The sequence below is a fragment of the Opisthocomus hoazin genome, chromosome 11, assembly GCF_030867145.1.
Source record: "Opisthocomus hoazin isolate bOpiHoa1 chromosome 11, bOpiHoa1.hap1, whole genome shotgun sequence".
Lineage (NCBI taxonomy): Eukaryota > Metazoa > Chordata > Aves > Opisthocomiformes > Opisthocomidae > Opisthocomus > Opisthocomus hoazin.
The window spans coordinates 384,512-402,784 of record NC_134424.1 but is presented as its reverse complement, the minus strand read 5'-3'; the positions used below and the strand labels follow the sequence as shown (position 1 = coordinate 402,784).

Below are 18,273 nucleotides of genomic sequence, written 5' to 3'. Positions count from 1 at the left end.
TTCACTGACTGCTGCTGCTTCATGGCCATCCAGGGTACACTTCACTTCAAGCCATGAGGGAAAGCAAGGGGAAAACAAAGCTCACCTTTGGCCGACCTGTGAGCTACAGCAAGAAGGGACTGCTCCGGGCTTGCACGTGTTCTCCACCAGCTGCTGGCGGACAACAGCATGGGACAGGCCTTCAGAGAGGAGGGGGTCTGGGAGAGAGGGGCTTCGTTCCCCTCGAACAAGGGTGCAGGATTGGGGTGAAGATGCATTGAGGTGTCCTGACACTATACGCTTCTCAGCTATTACTTTATTCTGCTGCGACTTCATGGTTGACGGCAGCTAACAACAGTCCTCCTAGGGCGGCTATAGCTGTCGGCGCGGGTGTCCATGATCTGTTTTTGAGGTTCGATCCCGACAGTCAGAAGGCAGACCCTTGCATTACCTCCAGCTTCTGCACAGCAGAGGTGGTGCACACACCGGCAACGCTCCGGGCAAGCCTGTGGCATGGCCCGTCGGCAGCCGGCATGCCACCGCCAGAGAAGCTTCCGGAGCCCGGCCCGACGCCCTGCCGGGGCCTGCCAGCACGCCCAGTCCTTCCGCTATCACCCCACCTCCACGTCAACACCCCACAGCTAGAAAAATCCTGCAACAGTGACCATTCAGGTGTTACCCCACTAAGGTACAAGTCCTTGTACTGGGAAATAAAACCCCATACTCCTTTAGGATATTGCTTAGAACTCGCTGGTAAACCTGCGGGTGTGTAACAGCACCACTGTTTCTGCTCCGCTGTAATTAAAGGCCGATCATTACAGGCCACCGAACCGGGAGACGACATGCCCCGCCGAGCGCGGCGGGGTCCCGCTGCTCACCGCAAGGGTCCCCGCAGGCCCCGCTGCCGGGCAGGGGCTGACACGCCAGGAGCTGGCCAGAGGGAAGCACGGTCCCACCACAAACCTGGGGTGTTTCTGCTCATCCCTACAGCTATGTTTGATCATTAGGTGCAATCAGTTCCAAACTTTGGGGCACCTTCTCTTGAGAGTGGTGAATGAGGGGGTGTGAGAGGGCGCACCGAGCTCCTGAGATCGGTCCGGAACGGACCCACTCCCTTCAGCCCACCCTCACCAGCTAACAGATCAGCAAGGCAGCTGCTGGCACCCACTGCCATTTGTCAGTGGAATCCTCTGTCCTAGCTCTGACCAGCGCTCCAGAGTATGACACTGATGCTCTGAACCTCTCCTCTGCTTATTCTTAAAGTCCATGGAACTCTTACATCCTCATCACAAGCCACAAAAATTTCTTCATAACAGATTTTTTTTTTTCTACTTTTCATCTTCATTGGGCCTTTTTGTTAGGTAAAATGGTCGAACTCTTGCAGCTCTGAGAGACAAATCCCATCTTCTGCTGTCTCACTGGCTGCCCTGGTCCAAGAGTAACATCTACCTAGGAGTCACTACCAAGTGGTGCCTGCAAACAGGAGGAGCTGTGCCTCCAGGACTGCTCCTTGTCTTACCAGGAGGTTAGGGCAGACTGGGCTTGAAGCACCTGGTTGCTGATGAGAAGCAGCGCTTAGTCTTGAGGGCACCTTGTGCTGCTGTTCCCGGTCTCCAAGAAACCACGACAGGCTGCCACTGGCGTCCCAGGAGCCACCCCATGGCCACCGCTGTGTGCAGGACAGCGCAGAGTGTCTCAACAATGGCATTCATTCTCTGCATATCTACTTTCCTAGCTCTCGTTTTCCTCAGATGGAACCAAACGTAAAATTCGAGCATTCATCATCCAGTTCCAGTTTTAGACACAGCCTAAGACATAACATACCTCATTAGTAAACGGGTGATGGTCTTTAAATGGTTTTAGTGTTTATTTTTTTTTATAAGCAATGAATTGGTTAACTTATTAGAAATCTGCACGTTAAAAAAAAAAAGTCTTCCTTCTTCCTGACATGGTAAAATACAAAATAAAGAATTTTAGCATACTATGCAACATCTCTCTGGTTCAGAAGAAACCATAATCAAGGCAAAATGCCCAGTCTGCGTAAACGATTCAGGTTGCAGCTTTACTGGTAAACTTAAAACTGCATAGTGATGAAATGGAAAATTTCCAAGTAGGCTTGGTGTTTCATTTCTCAATACTGCTGGCATGAACATCATCTCAGTGTCCAACTGATATAGAATACACCCCCCCCTCAACACTTCTTTTAGTCTTAACACTGTTTACCCCAGTAACAAGTTGGAAAGGCAAGCGGCTGTGGTTGAAAATGCTTTCATTTCCTTTAAATAAGATTTCACTTGTCAGCTTTCGGTTTTATCGGATACCTATGTATGAAATTGATTATTTCTGGCTATCACACTGTTAATGTTAAAGATTTTTGAACTACCATACTTTGCCCTCTCACACTTTCTTCTTATTAAAATGTTAGAAAAGACAACAAGAAGAAGAATAACAAAAAAAGAACTCACAAAAAGCATCTTCTCATCTTTCAGCAACTGTCTCAATGGTTTCGGTTTTACCGTTCAGTGACCCGAGTTTCCTGAAAGGGTCAACAAAGAGCCCGCACTGACACGCGGAGCTGCTGTCTGCTAATCACAGTATTTGAAAACATGAGGTGTCCTGGCCACTGCAGCTGTGAGGCAGGATGCATTTGCCTGAACCTAAATCTGTAGATCAAGATTTAAGCTTTTGTTCCTACCTTGCAATGAGCTTAAAGTGTGCAATATGCACATGACGTGACAGGTTACTACAGCTTAGCTGACATAGGCTGATATGTTAACTCAGTGATACGTCCGAGGTCTTACTTCATTAAAATGGCTTGGAGTCAATGAGTTTGATAGTTCTCCTCTCAGCTCAGAAGTGAAAGATAATCTCAGAACACGCTTCTTGATTTCTGAAAGAGCTTCATGCCCACAGTCATTTACAGCTGCACTTCATCTGGAAAGCAGTATGCTCCTTTCTTTCTTTCTGTTCGTTTCCTTTAGAATGCTCTTCTGCCATCAAAGGAGATGAAAGTCACAGTACAACTGAAAACCTGAAGCTATGTTTGGAACTTGCAGAACTTCTACAAAAATCCTAAAACCAGAAAAGCCAGTGAAACTCACTGAATTCAGCAAGCCCATCTATCAGATTTGTATAATATGATCTATGAAGTAAACTCTTATGTTACGTAGTTAGAACTAATAATGTCACAACAAACTGTGTGTAGAGGAAAGCAGATTCCCCACGAGCCATGAACAGGACGTGAAGACATTCTAGAGAAGGCCTCTCTACTCCAGAACACAAACCCAAGACGTGAATGCAAACTATGAACAGGGCCACTGATTACATGGATGAATTCCGACAAAATAAAATGTCTGTTGCTCTTGCAGGTTTCAGAGCAAGTACTGAACAAAATAAGGATTCTGTTTCTGTGCACTCTGCGTTCCTGACGTGCAAGCGGCTGCTGAAGTCAGTGGCTGGCACACAACAATGCCTATTTATTCCTTTCTTTGAAGAACAAAATAATAATTTGGGCAACTTCATTGACTGATCAATCCAAAAGTCACAAGCTCTGATAATCTTTGCTCACAGTGATCCTACCCAGAAACTCAGGGAATTACGTCATACCAGACCACTGTATGTGGGCAGAGAGCCTCGTAATGATCAAATGCTCTCAAGATGTGTTGTTCAAGCTCAACTCACTGACAGCAGGCAGGAAATTCTGTCCCTTCCCACAGACTACAGAGGCAGCTGGCCATCACAGAAACGAACATTTGTGTTTGACTATTTTCAGGTTATATTTGTCTTCCATCAGTCTTCCCCAAATTAGCACCCCCCTCTTTTCCAAACAAATACTGGTCTACCAGTTATAGCATATGTGACCTTAAATCCAAACTGATGCATTATTGATGGAGAATAAACAAGTAAACTGATGAAGTCTTTGGAATAGAGTTCTTGATAAAGCAGGAAGCATTTGCTTTTGCATTTCTCTTTAATTTACCTGATAAAAAAATCTTTGAATACTACGGACTGTTCAGGAAGATACCACTGTCTTTAACCGTTTTTCACTGGTTTGTCTCCCACATTACACCCATTGCCAGTACTGTCTTTTGGTGTTGCTTTATGCATTTGGACACCTTATGAACGTGTTGTTTCTATCTTTGTCCTTTTAGACAATGCGATTCTTCCAGAAGCTCTCTCATCTAGCAATAGCCTTGAGAGCACCTCTACCTTCACTCTTACAGTCAAAAATCACGGGAAATATCCCTTGAACCTACTGTATCGCGTCCTCATTGAGAGGCTTCATCCTCAGCTCAGTTTTGTTCCTTCTGAAAGCTTGATCTGCACAGTGCTTCCCCTCTGAACTTCTGTATTTCTTCTGTCGATTTGCTAAACTCCAGTTCCGAATAGGAGAGCGTATCCTCAGCCCAACAGCCAGCCTCCTCTGGGAAGCAGAGCCGCCACAAATTCCCCAACTGCTTCTGCTGCCTCGCCCAAACCCCATCCCCACCGGCCCACGCCCTTCTCCGACAGGCATCTCCTCTGCTCCCCGACGCTCCCGCCACGTGCTCCAGACACTCGCCTTTGGGTTGATTTCAGTTCTTTTCTCCCAGATTTCAACCCCGCATTGTGAAGGTGTGCTTATTAGCGCTTTTCTGTCTCTGGAACTTCCCTTTCCCCTGCTGCCCTCTCACTGTTTTGTGACTGTTGTGGTGTTCTGGGTTTTTTTGGGAAGCGGGTGGGGGGTGTTTGTTTTTTGTGCTGGGGTTTTTTTGGTGTGGTGTTTTTTTTAAGATTTCATTTTCATTTGGGTAATGATCATCTCTGAAGATGTTTCACAGTAGAGGGAAATCTGACTAGCAATTAAACTGTTCAGGATATGAACAATAGTTCTAGTTCTGTAAAAAAATGAACCGCTGTTTGCCCTGTCTATTTTAACAGCTGTCTTCTCTGAGCTAATGATAACAATGAAGCTTCCAATTGATAATATCCTGCCAGTTTAATGGCTTGGTTAATGTGAGGGCATGGCAGCACCCTGAATAGCAATGACAAATCATCCTGAACAATAAGTCACTGTCCTGATACTTCTTGGTGGCCTTGGTGAAAAATAGAATGTGAACGTAGTATCAAAAAAAACCCAAAACCAAAACCAAAACAAACCCCATAAAAACCACAAGAACACAAACAACCAGAAAAACCCAAACATCCACTATTTTGTTTTACAAAAAAAAAAACAAACCCACAACTCTAAACTGTTTTCAACAACAAATACGTAATTCTACCTTGCAGATGACCTAAAAAAAAGTTTTTTATAGACATGTAGCCCTGTGCTATTTTTTGCATTGACAGCTTGTAACAGAACACACCTAACAGGTCCTTTCTGCTACAAAAACTCTTTCCTTTAACCCACATTTCCTTAAACTGTAGGAATATGAATAGCAGAAAATCCGATCTTTCCTGACTTCGTTGTAGAGGCATTGAAGACCCAGGTACCTGCAGCTAAACTGACAACACACGAAAGTGGAATTTTTAAAACCCATCGTATTAGTCATTGAAATGGAATATGTACCACGAAAAAAGGTGAAAACAGATTGACTAAAAATATTTTCTCCTTTTAAACAGATCAGTTGTCACTTGTACTTTGTACTAGTTCTCCAGGCATCTTAGCCTATTTTTGGTAATGTCTCAGATAAAAATATAAAACCCCTTCCTTGCAAGTTGCAAAAACGCAAAAGCCATACAACCCAAATTTCTGCTCTCAGCTCACCTTTAAATTCTGTCAGCGGCTCTACATGCTGATCTGGCCACTCAGCAGAGCTCCACAAAAGAAAAAGGCTACCCAAATAAAAAAAAATAGTTTGAATGCTTTTAGTATTTTCACTTTTCTTTGTCCCAACAATGCCGCTCTGTCCTCTGGGAATGAGCGTATGCGGCCAAACACAGTATGTCATTCTCCCGTCTTCGTCCCCATGAGCGCCGCGGACTTGCAGCCGCTGCCCAGCTCTCGGGGCACCCGCAGCCCGGACTGACCTGCCGTAACCCTGGCAAAATGTCCCCGGGCCCACCGACCCGCAGACCCCACAGTGAAGCAGAGCCTGCTTCCCACAGAGCCTGCGTTCACAGGGTGAGCGCCAGGCAGAAAGGCAGCTGGGCACAGCACCGCAGTGCCGACAGCAGAGAGAAAGTCAGGGCTAATGCTACCGGCGATCCCAGGACTGACGCAGCGTCCTCTAGACCGGGGGACGGGAACTGCTATGGGGTTCACCATTGCTTTCTCAACAAAGCACCCCATTTTAAAGTCAACCAAAAGATTACTGGTGAAAAAAGGATATGCAGGTAGACTTTCAAGAAAGTGCATTTCTGTCTTGAAGAACAAGGAGTTTCCTAGAACTGCCCTACTGTCCTGATAAAACACAATCATTAAGTGCTAAGAGATTATAAACAACATTAAAAGTTGATCTCCGCTGCATTTCCTCTGTTCAAATTCCTTGCTGTTCACTAACTCTGTACACGGCACCTTCTGAAAAATTCTCTACACCCTGTGCTGTTTGGGACAAATTCCAGAATACTTTGTGGAACACTACCACAAGGAAGGCTGACCTCAAAGCTCCCTAGAAGAAATCTCTTGCCATAACTGGAGAAGCTCTGACCGTAAGCCCACAAGACACTGAATTCTGGTATTAGAGATCTTTTCTAACCACTGAACCATTTGAACTGCAGATACTTTGCGTTCATGGGGAATCTCCCAACATAAAATCTTTAGCCCCACAGCATGAACAGATCAAACACTTCAAAGACACACAGCACCTCACCAGTGCAAGTAGTTTTCCTTCTTCTAATACTGAGCCCAAGCTGGGCCACAAACACTGCTTACTGCAGAGCAACGGCAGAGAAAAACAATCTAATCCAGTCTCACGAGAGGACAGACAGAAGATACTTGATTTCACCCCTTCGACATTGCAATAGGCAGCAGCTAGCAGACTGATTTTTAAAAAGCAAACTTCAGCAGCAGCGGCAGCTAACAGAAACGCTGAGCCTGAGCATTCACCGGCGACGCCGGTCTCTGCCTAGCAAACCAGCCGCACTCACAACCCGGACACTGCTGACGTCCCAGAAAGGAGAGCCACAAGACGTACGGTTTCGGAGGCAGGCAGCGAGCCCTCCATGCTGGGTGCGCAGCGAGGGAAGCATGCAGTCTAACCCCAGCGCCTCTCCACCGGCCGAACATGCTGTACCGCAGCCGAGACCAGCCCCAGCCCTGTCAGGCTGAATTCTGCCCCGACAAAGCAGGACCTTGTAACACGAAGCGGTAGTACCCCGGGTGCCTTGGCAGAAGCCCCGAATGCATGTTTGAGAAAGCAACTGCAGCTCTGAACAAGCGCGCCGCGAATGCACAGCAGAAGAGTTACTGAGTCTGCTAAAAATACTTCATTGCTGACCCCGTCAGGAACACATCTGAAGTGAGAGTCTTGTTTTCTGGAGAATAACAAAACCAAAAAGCAAAATACATCTGCTGGCAATGGTCTTGGAGTTTATTTTTAAAAACCAACCAAACAAAACCCAACATACTCTTCAACAGAAAAACACCTCAAGTTTTCTTCCCACAGGAGGACTGCTGGAGTGAGTGACGTGCTTTACACCACTTCTAGAGCTCCAGGCAAGGTGCAACCTCGGAACCCCTTCCTCTGTAACCTGCTGCAGAAGGCTGCTCAGACTCCTACTGCAAGTTAAGGAGCTCTCTGCAGACAAATTCAAAACCTGCCCTGCTGAAGACGGCGCAGAAGCCTTGTGCATTGCACAGTCCCAGGCGAGACAAATGGAAACGTGTCCCCTGGCTGGTGCCCCGTGCAGCTTTAGGGTGTCCTGCTACAGCTCGGATGCCCAGAGAAGAGTTGAAGGAGCTGCTGGACTGCAAACACGGCTAAAAGGCGTGACGCATGCGGTCTGTCCCTCCCTAGCAGGACAGACAGCGAGGTTCTTCGGGGAAGCAGGCAGGGAGCCTTTCTCCTGCCCTCCTCCACCATGCACAGATCCACAGGGCACGATGGGCAGAACGGATCCCGAGCAATTCTGATGGTGTGAACGAGCCCTCTGCGGAAAACACGTCAAGACAAGGCTTTTACTTTACGCCTTCAGTAAGCACAGCAAGCACCCCCTGTATGTTTTGGGAAACTGCTGGCTGGTGAGAGAATTTATTCTTCCGGGGAAGCAGAAGTGAGAGAAGTTCCTCCATAGCCTACTGCTCTGCAGTCAGACAACTGCGTTCGCCATCTACTCATAACAGATCTATCCTTAAAAAGAAAGTTATTTTTAAAAAATGTTCATTTACTCACCAGGCATGTTTTCACATGGATTATGTTCTGTTAATTGCTAATCAGCCTGGCTGTCTGTACCATATTCATTCAAGGAAAAAGCAGAGGTGGATGCTAAGTCTAAGAGACACCACACCATGTGCTTCCCTTGTAGTTTTTCAGGTCACAAACACCGATAACCTACATAAGTATATTCTCTGGATTTGTAGTAACAATCTACTTAGCAGTAGTCTGATAAGTTTATGATGATCCCGTTCCAGGGGAAGTCTGCTCTGTCACAAGCTGTCCTAAGGGTGGCCCACCAAGGTTCAGACTCCAATGCCAAGCTGCCAGCTCCTCCCACCCCCCCAATTCCCGCTTTTGCTTAACAGCCCTGCTCAACGGCAACAGAGCAAAGGCTTTGCTTACAGACAGGAAAATGAAAAGGGTACAAGAACTGCAGAAATACTTAGAAATTCTGGTAACAACAAAAGATGGGCTTAACAACAACAAGTGGTGTGCACCTCATTCCACTCCCCTCAATGCCAAAACACAAGCTTGCTTTTCTGACTTAACAGCTACCTCACTTGGGCCTACAGTTTCGGGAAATACACACATTTTAAGTTTAAGTTTAGCCAGTGAGCAACACCTTTTGTTCTTACAGCAGTCCCTGCCAACTGCTCAGTAACTATGATCAGTTTTTAAAGGGAACCTTGTCCCATCATCTTGCTCAGCAAGTGTATAAGTAGTTTTAGGACTGGCAAGCTCTAAATCCATACTGAGAGTGTGAACCTTTGCAGAAGCCACTGTGGAGGAGGGACTGTTGATAATCCTATAATGCTCCAGAACTATCATGTTATTCTCTTCCCTCACACTGGTTTAAGCTTTTATACTGCCCAATATTTGGAAAGCAAGTCCTTTCTTGTGCCCACCTTTTGTTTTTTTAAGAAAAATTAGAAAATTTCAGATGTCTCAGTGTGGGTCAACTTAAAACATGTTCTAAAAATTTTGTAACAATTAATTAAGAAAGCTTTGGTCTAACTCAGGTTGGTACATTCCTAGGTCTTACTGTAATAATATATTAACCCCAACAAACATTAATTCATTCTTACTCTGAATTTACCGTATAGTCATCTATTGGTGACTACTCAGCTGGACGACGAGGTCCCGGCCCAGGTCGCAATGTGCCCACAGAGATAAGGTCCCCTCTCCAAACCACTGGTAAGCGGTGTTCACAGCCGTGCCAGGCCACCACCGCCAGCCTGCCTGGGCCACCCACCTCTGCCCACCGGCACGGTGCGCCCCGAAAGCCCCACCGCAGCCCACGGCTGCCCCACTCCACACAAACCTCTCCAGTCAATGCTGCCCCAAAATGGTCTGCGCCTGCACAGCAGGGCCATCAGCAGAACACAAACACACAAACCAACTGGGCTGAAGGAAAATCTGTTGCTGTGCGAATTAGCGCATAGAGAAATTCTTAAGCTTCCATTACTTTTCACCAATACCTTAGAAACCAAATGGCAGCCGACAGACGCACATTCCCTCCAAGCAGCATCTGCCCGTGCCGTCCCCAGCTCCATAACACCATCTTGATCACAGCTGCCTCCAGAGCCGCCCACTGACCTTCCCGTAAAACCACCCCAGACAATGGAACAGTTACAGCACAGCATTTTCCATTAACCCAGCTTATTTGCACTAATGTTTGGCAGTTAAAACTGACAGTTGAAGTTACAGTGCAAATTCCACCAAGAGACTATCTCTGTTCTCCAGCTGTGTAACCTCCGGCACCCATCTCACGCAGAGGAGCCACGTACGAAGCAGGCAGCGACATATGGACGAGCAGGGCTCAGTCCAGCCTTCTCATTATACCAGCTCTAGCTGCTTAACCACCCTCCCCATTCAACAACCTGGCCTCAAAGTAGACAATAAAACTTTTCTCAAAGTACCTAGCTGTTTTCTGCTTCCTGAGTGGAGTTTTTCCACACGTTTTTAATGAAAATTGTCACTGATTAGCTGAAGACAGCTCAGCTTTCCTGTAGGACAACAGAGAGTATACACAGATGATCACACACAAACCAGGAGACAGTCAAAAGCAGTGCACGACAATACCCTCTCAGAAGCAACTCTGCTGAGTAATTGCAGAAGAGTGTCTCATGCTGTTACAAGCAGAACTGACTTCTGCATTGGCAGAGGGAGTTTCAGTCAAAATACCCATTGAGCCACCTGAATAATTAAGTATTGCTTCTCCATGGCATAATAAAGCACCTAATGCAACTTACTGCCCTTTCTACAAAATGTGATATAAATACTGGTTGCTAATTTTTCAGCAATAAAATTAATAGAAATAAGGTTTATAGTACTGTGCAGCAAGCCTCTAGCTGAAATACTACCATGGCTGCCAAGATATCAGCACCATTCTCTACACACGAGCTATTTAATCCTTCAGGTAATTAGCTCCTGGAACAGAGCAGTCATTTAATCTAGAAATCAGGTCTACTCAGAAGGAAGCAGAAGAAACTCTAGACTGGTAATCCTCAGTAACCCGAAACACGCGGCTAGACAGAGTGACAGGTAGTAGCTGATGCACAGTGAGATTTTTTTTAAAAGTACACATACGGTTTTAAGAGCACTACATGTAAACTGCAATCTCCACAGTAACAGAGACCCTGCATACAGGACAAACTGCTTCTATTTCACAGAATCAAGTTGAGTTTTCTTTTCAAGTCTTCTTAGCATTCCATCTCTATTGAGCGAAACTTCAGAAAACTGCCTTCTTTCACATACTAACTAGAACATACCACACGAAGTACTGAACAGTTATTTACTTTATTGCAGGCCTCCAGAAGAAACAGCTATATACAGTTAGGTACTTCTTAATTTACTGTATTTGCTCCTACCCCCCTGCTATCTCAGTAACCATTTCCAGTCTACGAGGGCACAAAGGGCTCTGCATCTTCCTTACAACCCATGTCATCATCACGATTCTGTTCCTCAAAGTCTCAGTCCAACGGGATTCCTGGGTTACAGCATTTAGTCAACTGCCGTTTTCAAAGAAAGTTTAAGTCCTGAAAGGAGACAAATATTTTAAAAGATTCGTCTGTGCTTCATTGTGAAGTTACGAAGGATGCACAGGAGGCATTTTAAACATTAAAAACCCAAAACCAAACCAAACAAAAAAAACATGCCATTTTTTTAGTGCAAGCGTGATCACCCACTGCAGCAGGTTGCCCAGACTCCACCCCTGCAGTCAGTCAAAACCGAGGACATGGACCTGGGCAACCTGCTTTAGCTGCCCTGGCCTTGGGCAGGTGGGCTGGACTAAACAATCTCCAGAAGTCCCTTCCACCACAGTGATTCTGTTGTTCTCCAACTTTAGGATGCATTTTAAATTCTTCAGTATACATAACTGTGGATCTACTGCAAAATGAACCCAGCCACCAGATTATCATTTATCAAAAATGCATTATACCAACCTCATACAACTGATGTGTACGGAGCGTGATTAACTGTGAAGGAAACGGTCTTACGAACCCGAAGAACCTCTACTGTAAGCGGAGATCAGACGAGCAGACAGTACTAGCCAGTTTCTTCAGCTGTATGGCAGTATTTCAGTGGTAAAGAGCAGCGATCACCCCATCTGTGCTGCTACCTTTTCTCTGGAGCAGACCGTAAGTGACTACTCAGGTCGTAAATGCCAGTGTGACAGCTTACCGCTGCCTCCACCTCACTGCCGCGTGGAGAACCTGCTGCTCCAGCCATCGGTGGGACGCGGCAGCCTGGGGCCCTGGCCTGGGAAGTGTCCTATCAGCAGAGGCCCCGAGGGGGTCACAGACCCAGGATCGCACCGACTGGTACGACTGAACTATCCAAACTCATGAAGTCTTCAGCATATATAGTGTACATACATATGCCCTTCAATAAATCTTCATACTTTGAACGTTTTTTCTCTCTAAACTTTGCAGTGAAATAATGTCAAATTTCCCTTTACCTTGCTAAAACCATTAATTCTATACAATTAAAAAAAAGCCCACAAAGGTGACATTCCAGATGCTGGGATCAACAAAAACATATTGAAACAAATCCTGTCAGTGAAACCTGATCACGAAGGGCCAGGGCATGAGCAGGTTAAAGGGAGGATGATCCTTGAGAAGTGTCCAAGTGTGCTAAAAACTGTTCACTCGACGGACTGTGACAAGAATTCAGGGATGGTATCTAGAAACTACAGAACAGCCTGAACAACGAGGTTAAAAGCACCACAGTCAGCAAAACACAAGCATGCTAAACACAGCACGGGTACCGTAAAGCTGCACAGATTTCACTGACTGTGCATCACACGCCAGATCGGTCAGAGCCTCTTGGCTTCTGCAGATAGACTGTATGCGAGCGGAGGAGCTGGCACTTTGGTCTGTCTTTTCTCGGCCTCCCCCCAGGCTCACCAACCACTCTCGTGTTCTCCACCCTACGCCAACAGGCGAGGTGCGTCTCCCTTCTGAATCCAAGCAGCCGGGGCCTGTGGGAAGGAGCCTGCGGCTGTGGGGCTGCCCGGTCCCCGCAGAGAAAGCCAAGCTGCCCTACCCGTGCCAGGGCACGTGACGGCTTTGGTAATCCAACCCTGCACAGCTGTCAGCACGAACCTGATCCCAGCTCCACCAGTATCCACACAGCACGGCCAGTTACACAAGCAACTCAGCAAACAGTATGGACACAGACCACCACCGTCAGCAGAAGAGGACTTACGGACTAGCCTGTCCACAGCAACTAAATGCAAGAGCTTCTTTAGTTAAAAGCACCGAGAGCAGCATTAAAATTTATCCCTTCCATTACCCTGTTTTCACCAATATATACATTTAACCCAGCTTACATAGAAGGTTAAAAAAAATATCCAGCCCATGCCAGCTAGCAACTCAACCATCAACCTGAACAACAGCAACACTCTACTCAGAAGAATGAGAGTACATCTAATCCTGAAGAACTATAAGGGAAACAACACAGCAGAATAAGGAATATATTACTTTAAAATTGAATTTTCGTATCAAACTTCACACTTCAAAATGACTACAATCATTCCACTCACTTGCGTGAAGCTCTCTGACCAAAGCAAATTTGTGTGGGCTTCTACTTCCCCCACACGTAACTACAGCGCGCAGGGCAGGCACGGACTGAGCTAGACGTTGCCAGCAAGACCGGGCACAGCACCCCACAGCAAAGCACCTACAAATACGGGCTGCTTTAGAAACTATACACCAGATTAGTAAATCTTTCCAAGCTACCACAGACAAGTTCTGCGCCTGTCCCTAAACAGATTAAAGACAGAAGATGACAAACATTACTAGATGTAAGTCTGCTCTGTTGAGACCGCAACAGTAGAATAACCTGAAGTTCTTCCCTCTCGGTTTGCCAACAAGTCTAATTTTGAATTTTCTAATTTTAAAATCTCTCTCTCGCTTTAAGCATTTCAGATCAGCTTTATTACTGACAAATAAGAAACTGATAGAACTGAAGGTCTGTGTCAGGCTGCCCCCCCCATTTAACTGGAAGATGAAATAGCTATGTAAATGGCACAAGGCTCTGTTTAAGTAATACCCGGAATACGTAACCAAACAGCATCAGAAAAGAAACCGTACTTCAGAAGACTGCTATGGGAGAAAGAAGGCAGGAAGGGTGTTTAGGCTGGAGAAGATGAAGGAAAACACGTGGCCACATCGCTCCAAACACACTGCGAGGCTCACCCGTCCGGTCACCACTCCTCCGGACGGCAGCCGGACCCAGCAGCTAAGAGAAAAACCCCGGCACAGGGAGAGGAGGGAAGGAGACCGCATGCCAAAGGCACGAAAGCATGCAATGGTGGCGGATAATTAAGAATTCTTATTTCGTCTCTCTCCCCACTCATCCAGTGTTTGTCAGTGATTGAGGCGTAAGGGAGGGAATATTTCCACCTCAGCTGATGAGGAAATTACATTGCAGTCAGCAGAGGACCTACAGTGCAGGACGACTGTGGCAGCTGTAACGGGATCTGTTCCAAGAAACGGCTGCGGACAGCCACTTCGCTAGTGTAAAGTGTATTCTTTGGGTGCAAATTCACGCAGTCCAAGGTCATTTCTCAAGACAGCAAAGAGAATCAAACACTGCAGAAAATTATTTGTAGCTTGAAGCTATAACAGCAGGATTACTGGAGATAGGCAATGCTGGGGGAGTGCCTGCAAATGGCTGTCCTCTGGTTTTCACACTCCTACTACGAATCTACAGTAATTCCATCCATTTGAACACACAATTTTTACTTACCCAAGGAATATTTATGTTGCCAGACAAGAAGATTCTGAAAGGATACAGTTTCAAAGTTTAACAAGTGGGATAAACGTCCATCTGACTAATTTCCAGCAACTCTCCTGTCACACCTGCAGCAAGGTCCATTTTCTACATGCCTGGCAACAGTACCAAGTTCCATATTTGCTGAGGAAGTCAGATGATCTATATGCCTATAATCTAGGTTCAATGTTTCAGATATACAAAAGACGATCTCCTATACACACAATCACTTGTTATCATTCACCTTTTTTGTGGAGCCACCATTTGTATTCTTGCTGGGTTTGGATAGTCTAACATTGAACACAGGAAAAGAGGAGACCATATTTTTGCATACAGTAAGATGCAGTGCACACTGAACTTTACTAAGCAACCTAATATGAAAGAGCACAGTCCTGAACTTTAAATATCTAACAAAACGCTTAGGTCTAGGATCCTGTAAAAGGATACTTACTCTTGGAATCTTCATAATTTTCCTGCCTCCATCAACACAGACGGACAATAAAAGCACCAGTACAGACTGACAAGCTAAAGTTGACCTGCTGCCCCTCACAGTTCACCACAGAAACTGTTCCCATACAGCGAATGAAGACCTTCTCACAGTACTTTACATAAGAAAACTCTGGAAGAATATGTAGAAATGAAGTAGTTAGTAAACTAGAAAAGATCAAAAAATCTCAATGGCTTTGAGAAAATTTCTAAAGGAAGAATCCCTTCAAACCAGACCAGACCTAGAACCATACTCTTTAGGTAGGAAGGATTTCTTTTTAAAGCAGATGTTTACATTATGTTCACTGTGGAAAACAGCCTGATGATAGCTGATGATTTCTGAAACTAAAAACTTGCAGCAACTAGCTTTTTATTTTTGCTAGCCGACCACACAACAGGCATTTTTTTGAGAAATCTGCAACTTCGAAGCCACAAAGCTCCAGCAGTGCCTGAGCCCCTCCTGAGTCCTGCAAGCTTTCAACATTGCCCTGGAGAAAGAACACATTATTAGGGACTCTAGCGACGAATAAATGGGAGATGCGGTCACCTCATGTGAACTGGGACTGAACTGTGGTGGTCAATAAGAGCTCCTTGCTTGGCCTTTTTAGACCCAATTATTTCAAGTCTAAAATGGCACAATGATTTCTTTGCATACTCTTTAGCTTTTTCGCTCACCGCTGGCATGAAAAGCATTAGCACAAATCAACAAGCTCCAAAGCCTACTATGTACGTATGATACAAGTCAGCGAATATTAATAAAGGATCAACATTTTGGTAGCAACCGCAAACTAATTTAGAGAAACAATTTATATAAAGATTCCCGTTAGGTCAGTTCGGCTGATGATCCAAACAAAGGACTAAACCCACTGTCCTTTCAGCAGCACCCTGCAAGCGAGAAAAGCCACATGTAGCAGCGTGCTTTTTTCCTCAGCCTCCAAAGCAGCCACCACAACTGACTTTTTTAAGGTGATGTTTAGATGTAACAGAAAACTGCCACTGAAAGGGGTGCTCCCAGCCCCTCCCTCCACACGCTCCTGCCGTTCCCCTCCGGTCAGGCGCCGACGGCATGGTGAGCTGGCTCCGGCGGCCGATCCAAGAGGCAAATGGTTTGTCCTCCCGGGGTGAACCAGCCGAACTCGCTGCCCACAGCTGCCCAGCCACTAGATCCAACCCCATGGCAGCTGTAACGGGTGTCAGCAACGGGGAAGAAGGGGTCTGCTCCCGTTAGTGGCAAGTACTTCTGTGGTTGGGCTGGCTCTAGTGAGACAGCGTACCCTAAGGCACTTCACAGCAATTTCTGCAATCGAAACTGAAATGCATCGCCTATTTGTGGTCTGGGCCAAAACCACGTGGATTTCAGTTTCCTAGAAGACTGAAAGCATGGACAGATACTTTATGAAAAAACACGATCATGGGACCTCATACAACCACTGTATGAGATGATGAAAAAAATCTTCCAACATTAACAAGTTAGGAATGAGCATCAGACATTAATCTCCACGCAGAAATACAGAAGCGCACGCTCACACGCACATGAAGGAAGGGCCCAGGGGCTTAGCACCGGAGCCCTCCAAGGACAGTGAGCGGGGTCCAGGAGTTTTAAGAACAGCAGGAACCTGGAGTGTAGTGCAGCATGTGCGGTTCCGTGCTGCCTCCTGCCTGGAAGAACATTTTGCCCAAATCTCAGGGTTTTCAGAGAGAAGCAGCACCATTCAGAAACGAAATCGGTGTCGAATGCAAGAATTCTGGTAAAAGTGAAAAGAGCTACGGGTAGGGATAGAGGCGTGGAGCCTGCTTATCAGCAAAATGCTGATGCAGCTGCACATACATAAGCCCAATTTTTGTAAGTTTGTCTACAAGACGTAATAAAGCTAGGACATCTATTCTAGCTCTAGTCAAAATTGGCCAGATACCAAGAGCAGTCAGCACGGGCTAGTATAGACCAAGCATCTCTACAAAGCATAGCACTTCATTTATCAGCTCTTTTTGTCACAGGCTAGACTACTTAAAATCCTATCTTCTTTTTGGTGGGCAGAAAAACCCAGAGAATTTCAGTAGAAATGTTGAATATACATATCGGTAACTTTCAAATTACAGTACATTAGTTCAGGTGCCCTTGATTCCATACTGCTTTCAACAGCCAAAGAGTTAGGACACCAAAATACTGAGAGGATGAAATTTACATTCTACTATTCTGAGCGTCAAGATTCATTAAAAAATGGGTTCAAGCATGCATTTGGTTACATTAAAAAAATCAATGTGATTTAAATCCTTAAGCTCATTATTATTTCTCCCCTTCCAACTATGTTTCTTGTTTTGTTTTTAACAGTGTATGTCCAACTACAATTAACTTTCAGCAGAGGGATACAGAGGGAGAAACAGAGCGAGACATACCACAGAGCAGGAAGAAAACCACTGACCTTACCTAGCAGTAAGACATATTAATGCTGGAAGGCATTTTCTTGAAGCTGTAATAGTGAGTGTAGCTATCAATGTATAGGTTAGCGTCCTGGCCTCATTCTTCCCTGCTAAAAAAATACTGTAATGTTATTTATAGGTTAAAAGGAAGACAAGTCCTGTATCGGAATGCCACTGTACTCCCACCATGCAGATGGGGACCACGGGTGACCCATGTAAGACCTTTTCCGTTTCAAAGTTCCGGACTGCTTCAATGGGCTACATTAATGCAAACAGCAGTACTGAAGTGGACTTGCCTGTTTGCGGATTACAGCAGCCATTCAAAAGTCACTTAGCATAAATACTCCCCTCAAAGAGCAGACTGCTTTACAAGTTACTGGCAAAGCAGGAATAGACGAAGAACACCGGAGGATACATGTTTAACCGTCAAGGTACTGCTGCACAAAGGCAGTGTAACACAAAATGTCAGGTAATTTCTTTTTTCTTTACCCTTGGAAATGGGAAGGGGGGGTAAATACTTGTCTAAATGTTATGAATCCAAAGCCTTGCTAAGACTATGTCCGAGCTATAGTTACGTTAGCTTGCAATTCCACGAGTGTGTGAAAACAAGTGCAGCCAACACGAAGCTTCTCCGCTGGATAGTGTCTGGAGGAAAGGGAAGCAGCAGGGGAATATGCACCTTCCACACTGGGGTCAGTTGGTCTCAGAGGCAGCAAAACTGAAGCACAACAATTCAAAGCCGTCTGCTCAAGGTCAGTAAGACAGAGCGGTAGAGAACCTGTGAGCTGCGGTTCCACGGTTCAGTTTCAATCGG

At 45.7% G+C, this 18,273-nt stretch overlaps 1 protein-coding gene across 17 annotated transcripts in view; it reads right to left on the bottom strand.

Annotated features, from left to right (window-relative positions):
* The window catches only part of TMCC1 (transmembrane and coiled-coil domain family 1), a 122,387-nt gene that overhangs the window by 38,098 nt on the left and 66,016 nt on the right, over positions 1-18,273 (bottom strand). Inside the window, exon 1 of one of the 17 annotated variants that reach the window (XM_075433268.1) lies at positions 7,160-7,233. The exons of 15 other annotated variants lie outside the window; for them this stretch is intronic. In XM_075433268.1, coding sequence (XP_075289383.1) covers positions 7,160-7,186 — 27 coding nt within the window. In that variant the 5' untranslated portion in view covers positions 7,187-7,233. Of the gene's footprint in view, positions 1-7,094; positions 7,234-18,273 lie in introns of those variants that run through there. One more of the 17 variants, XM_075433267.1, reaches the window with a different exon arrangement.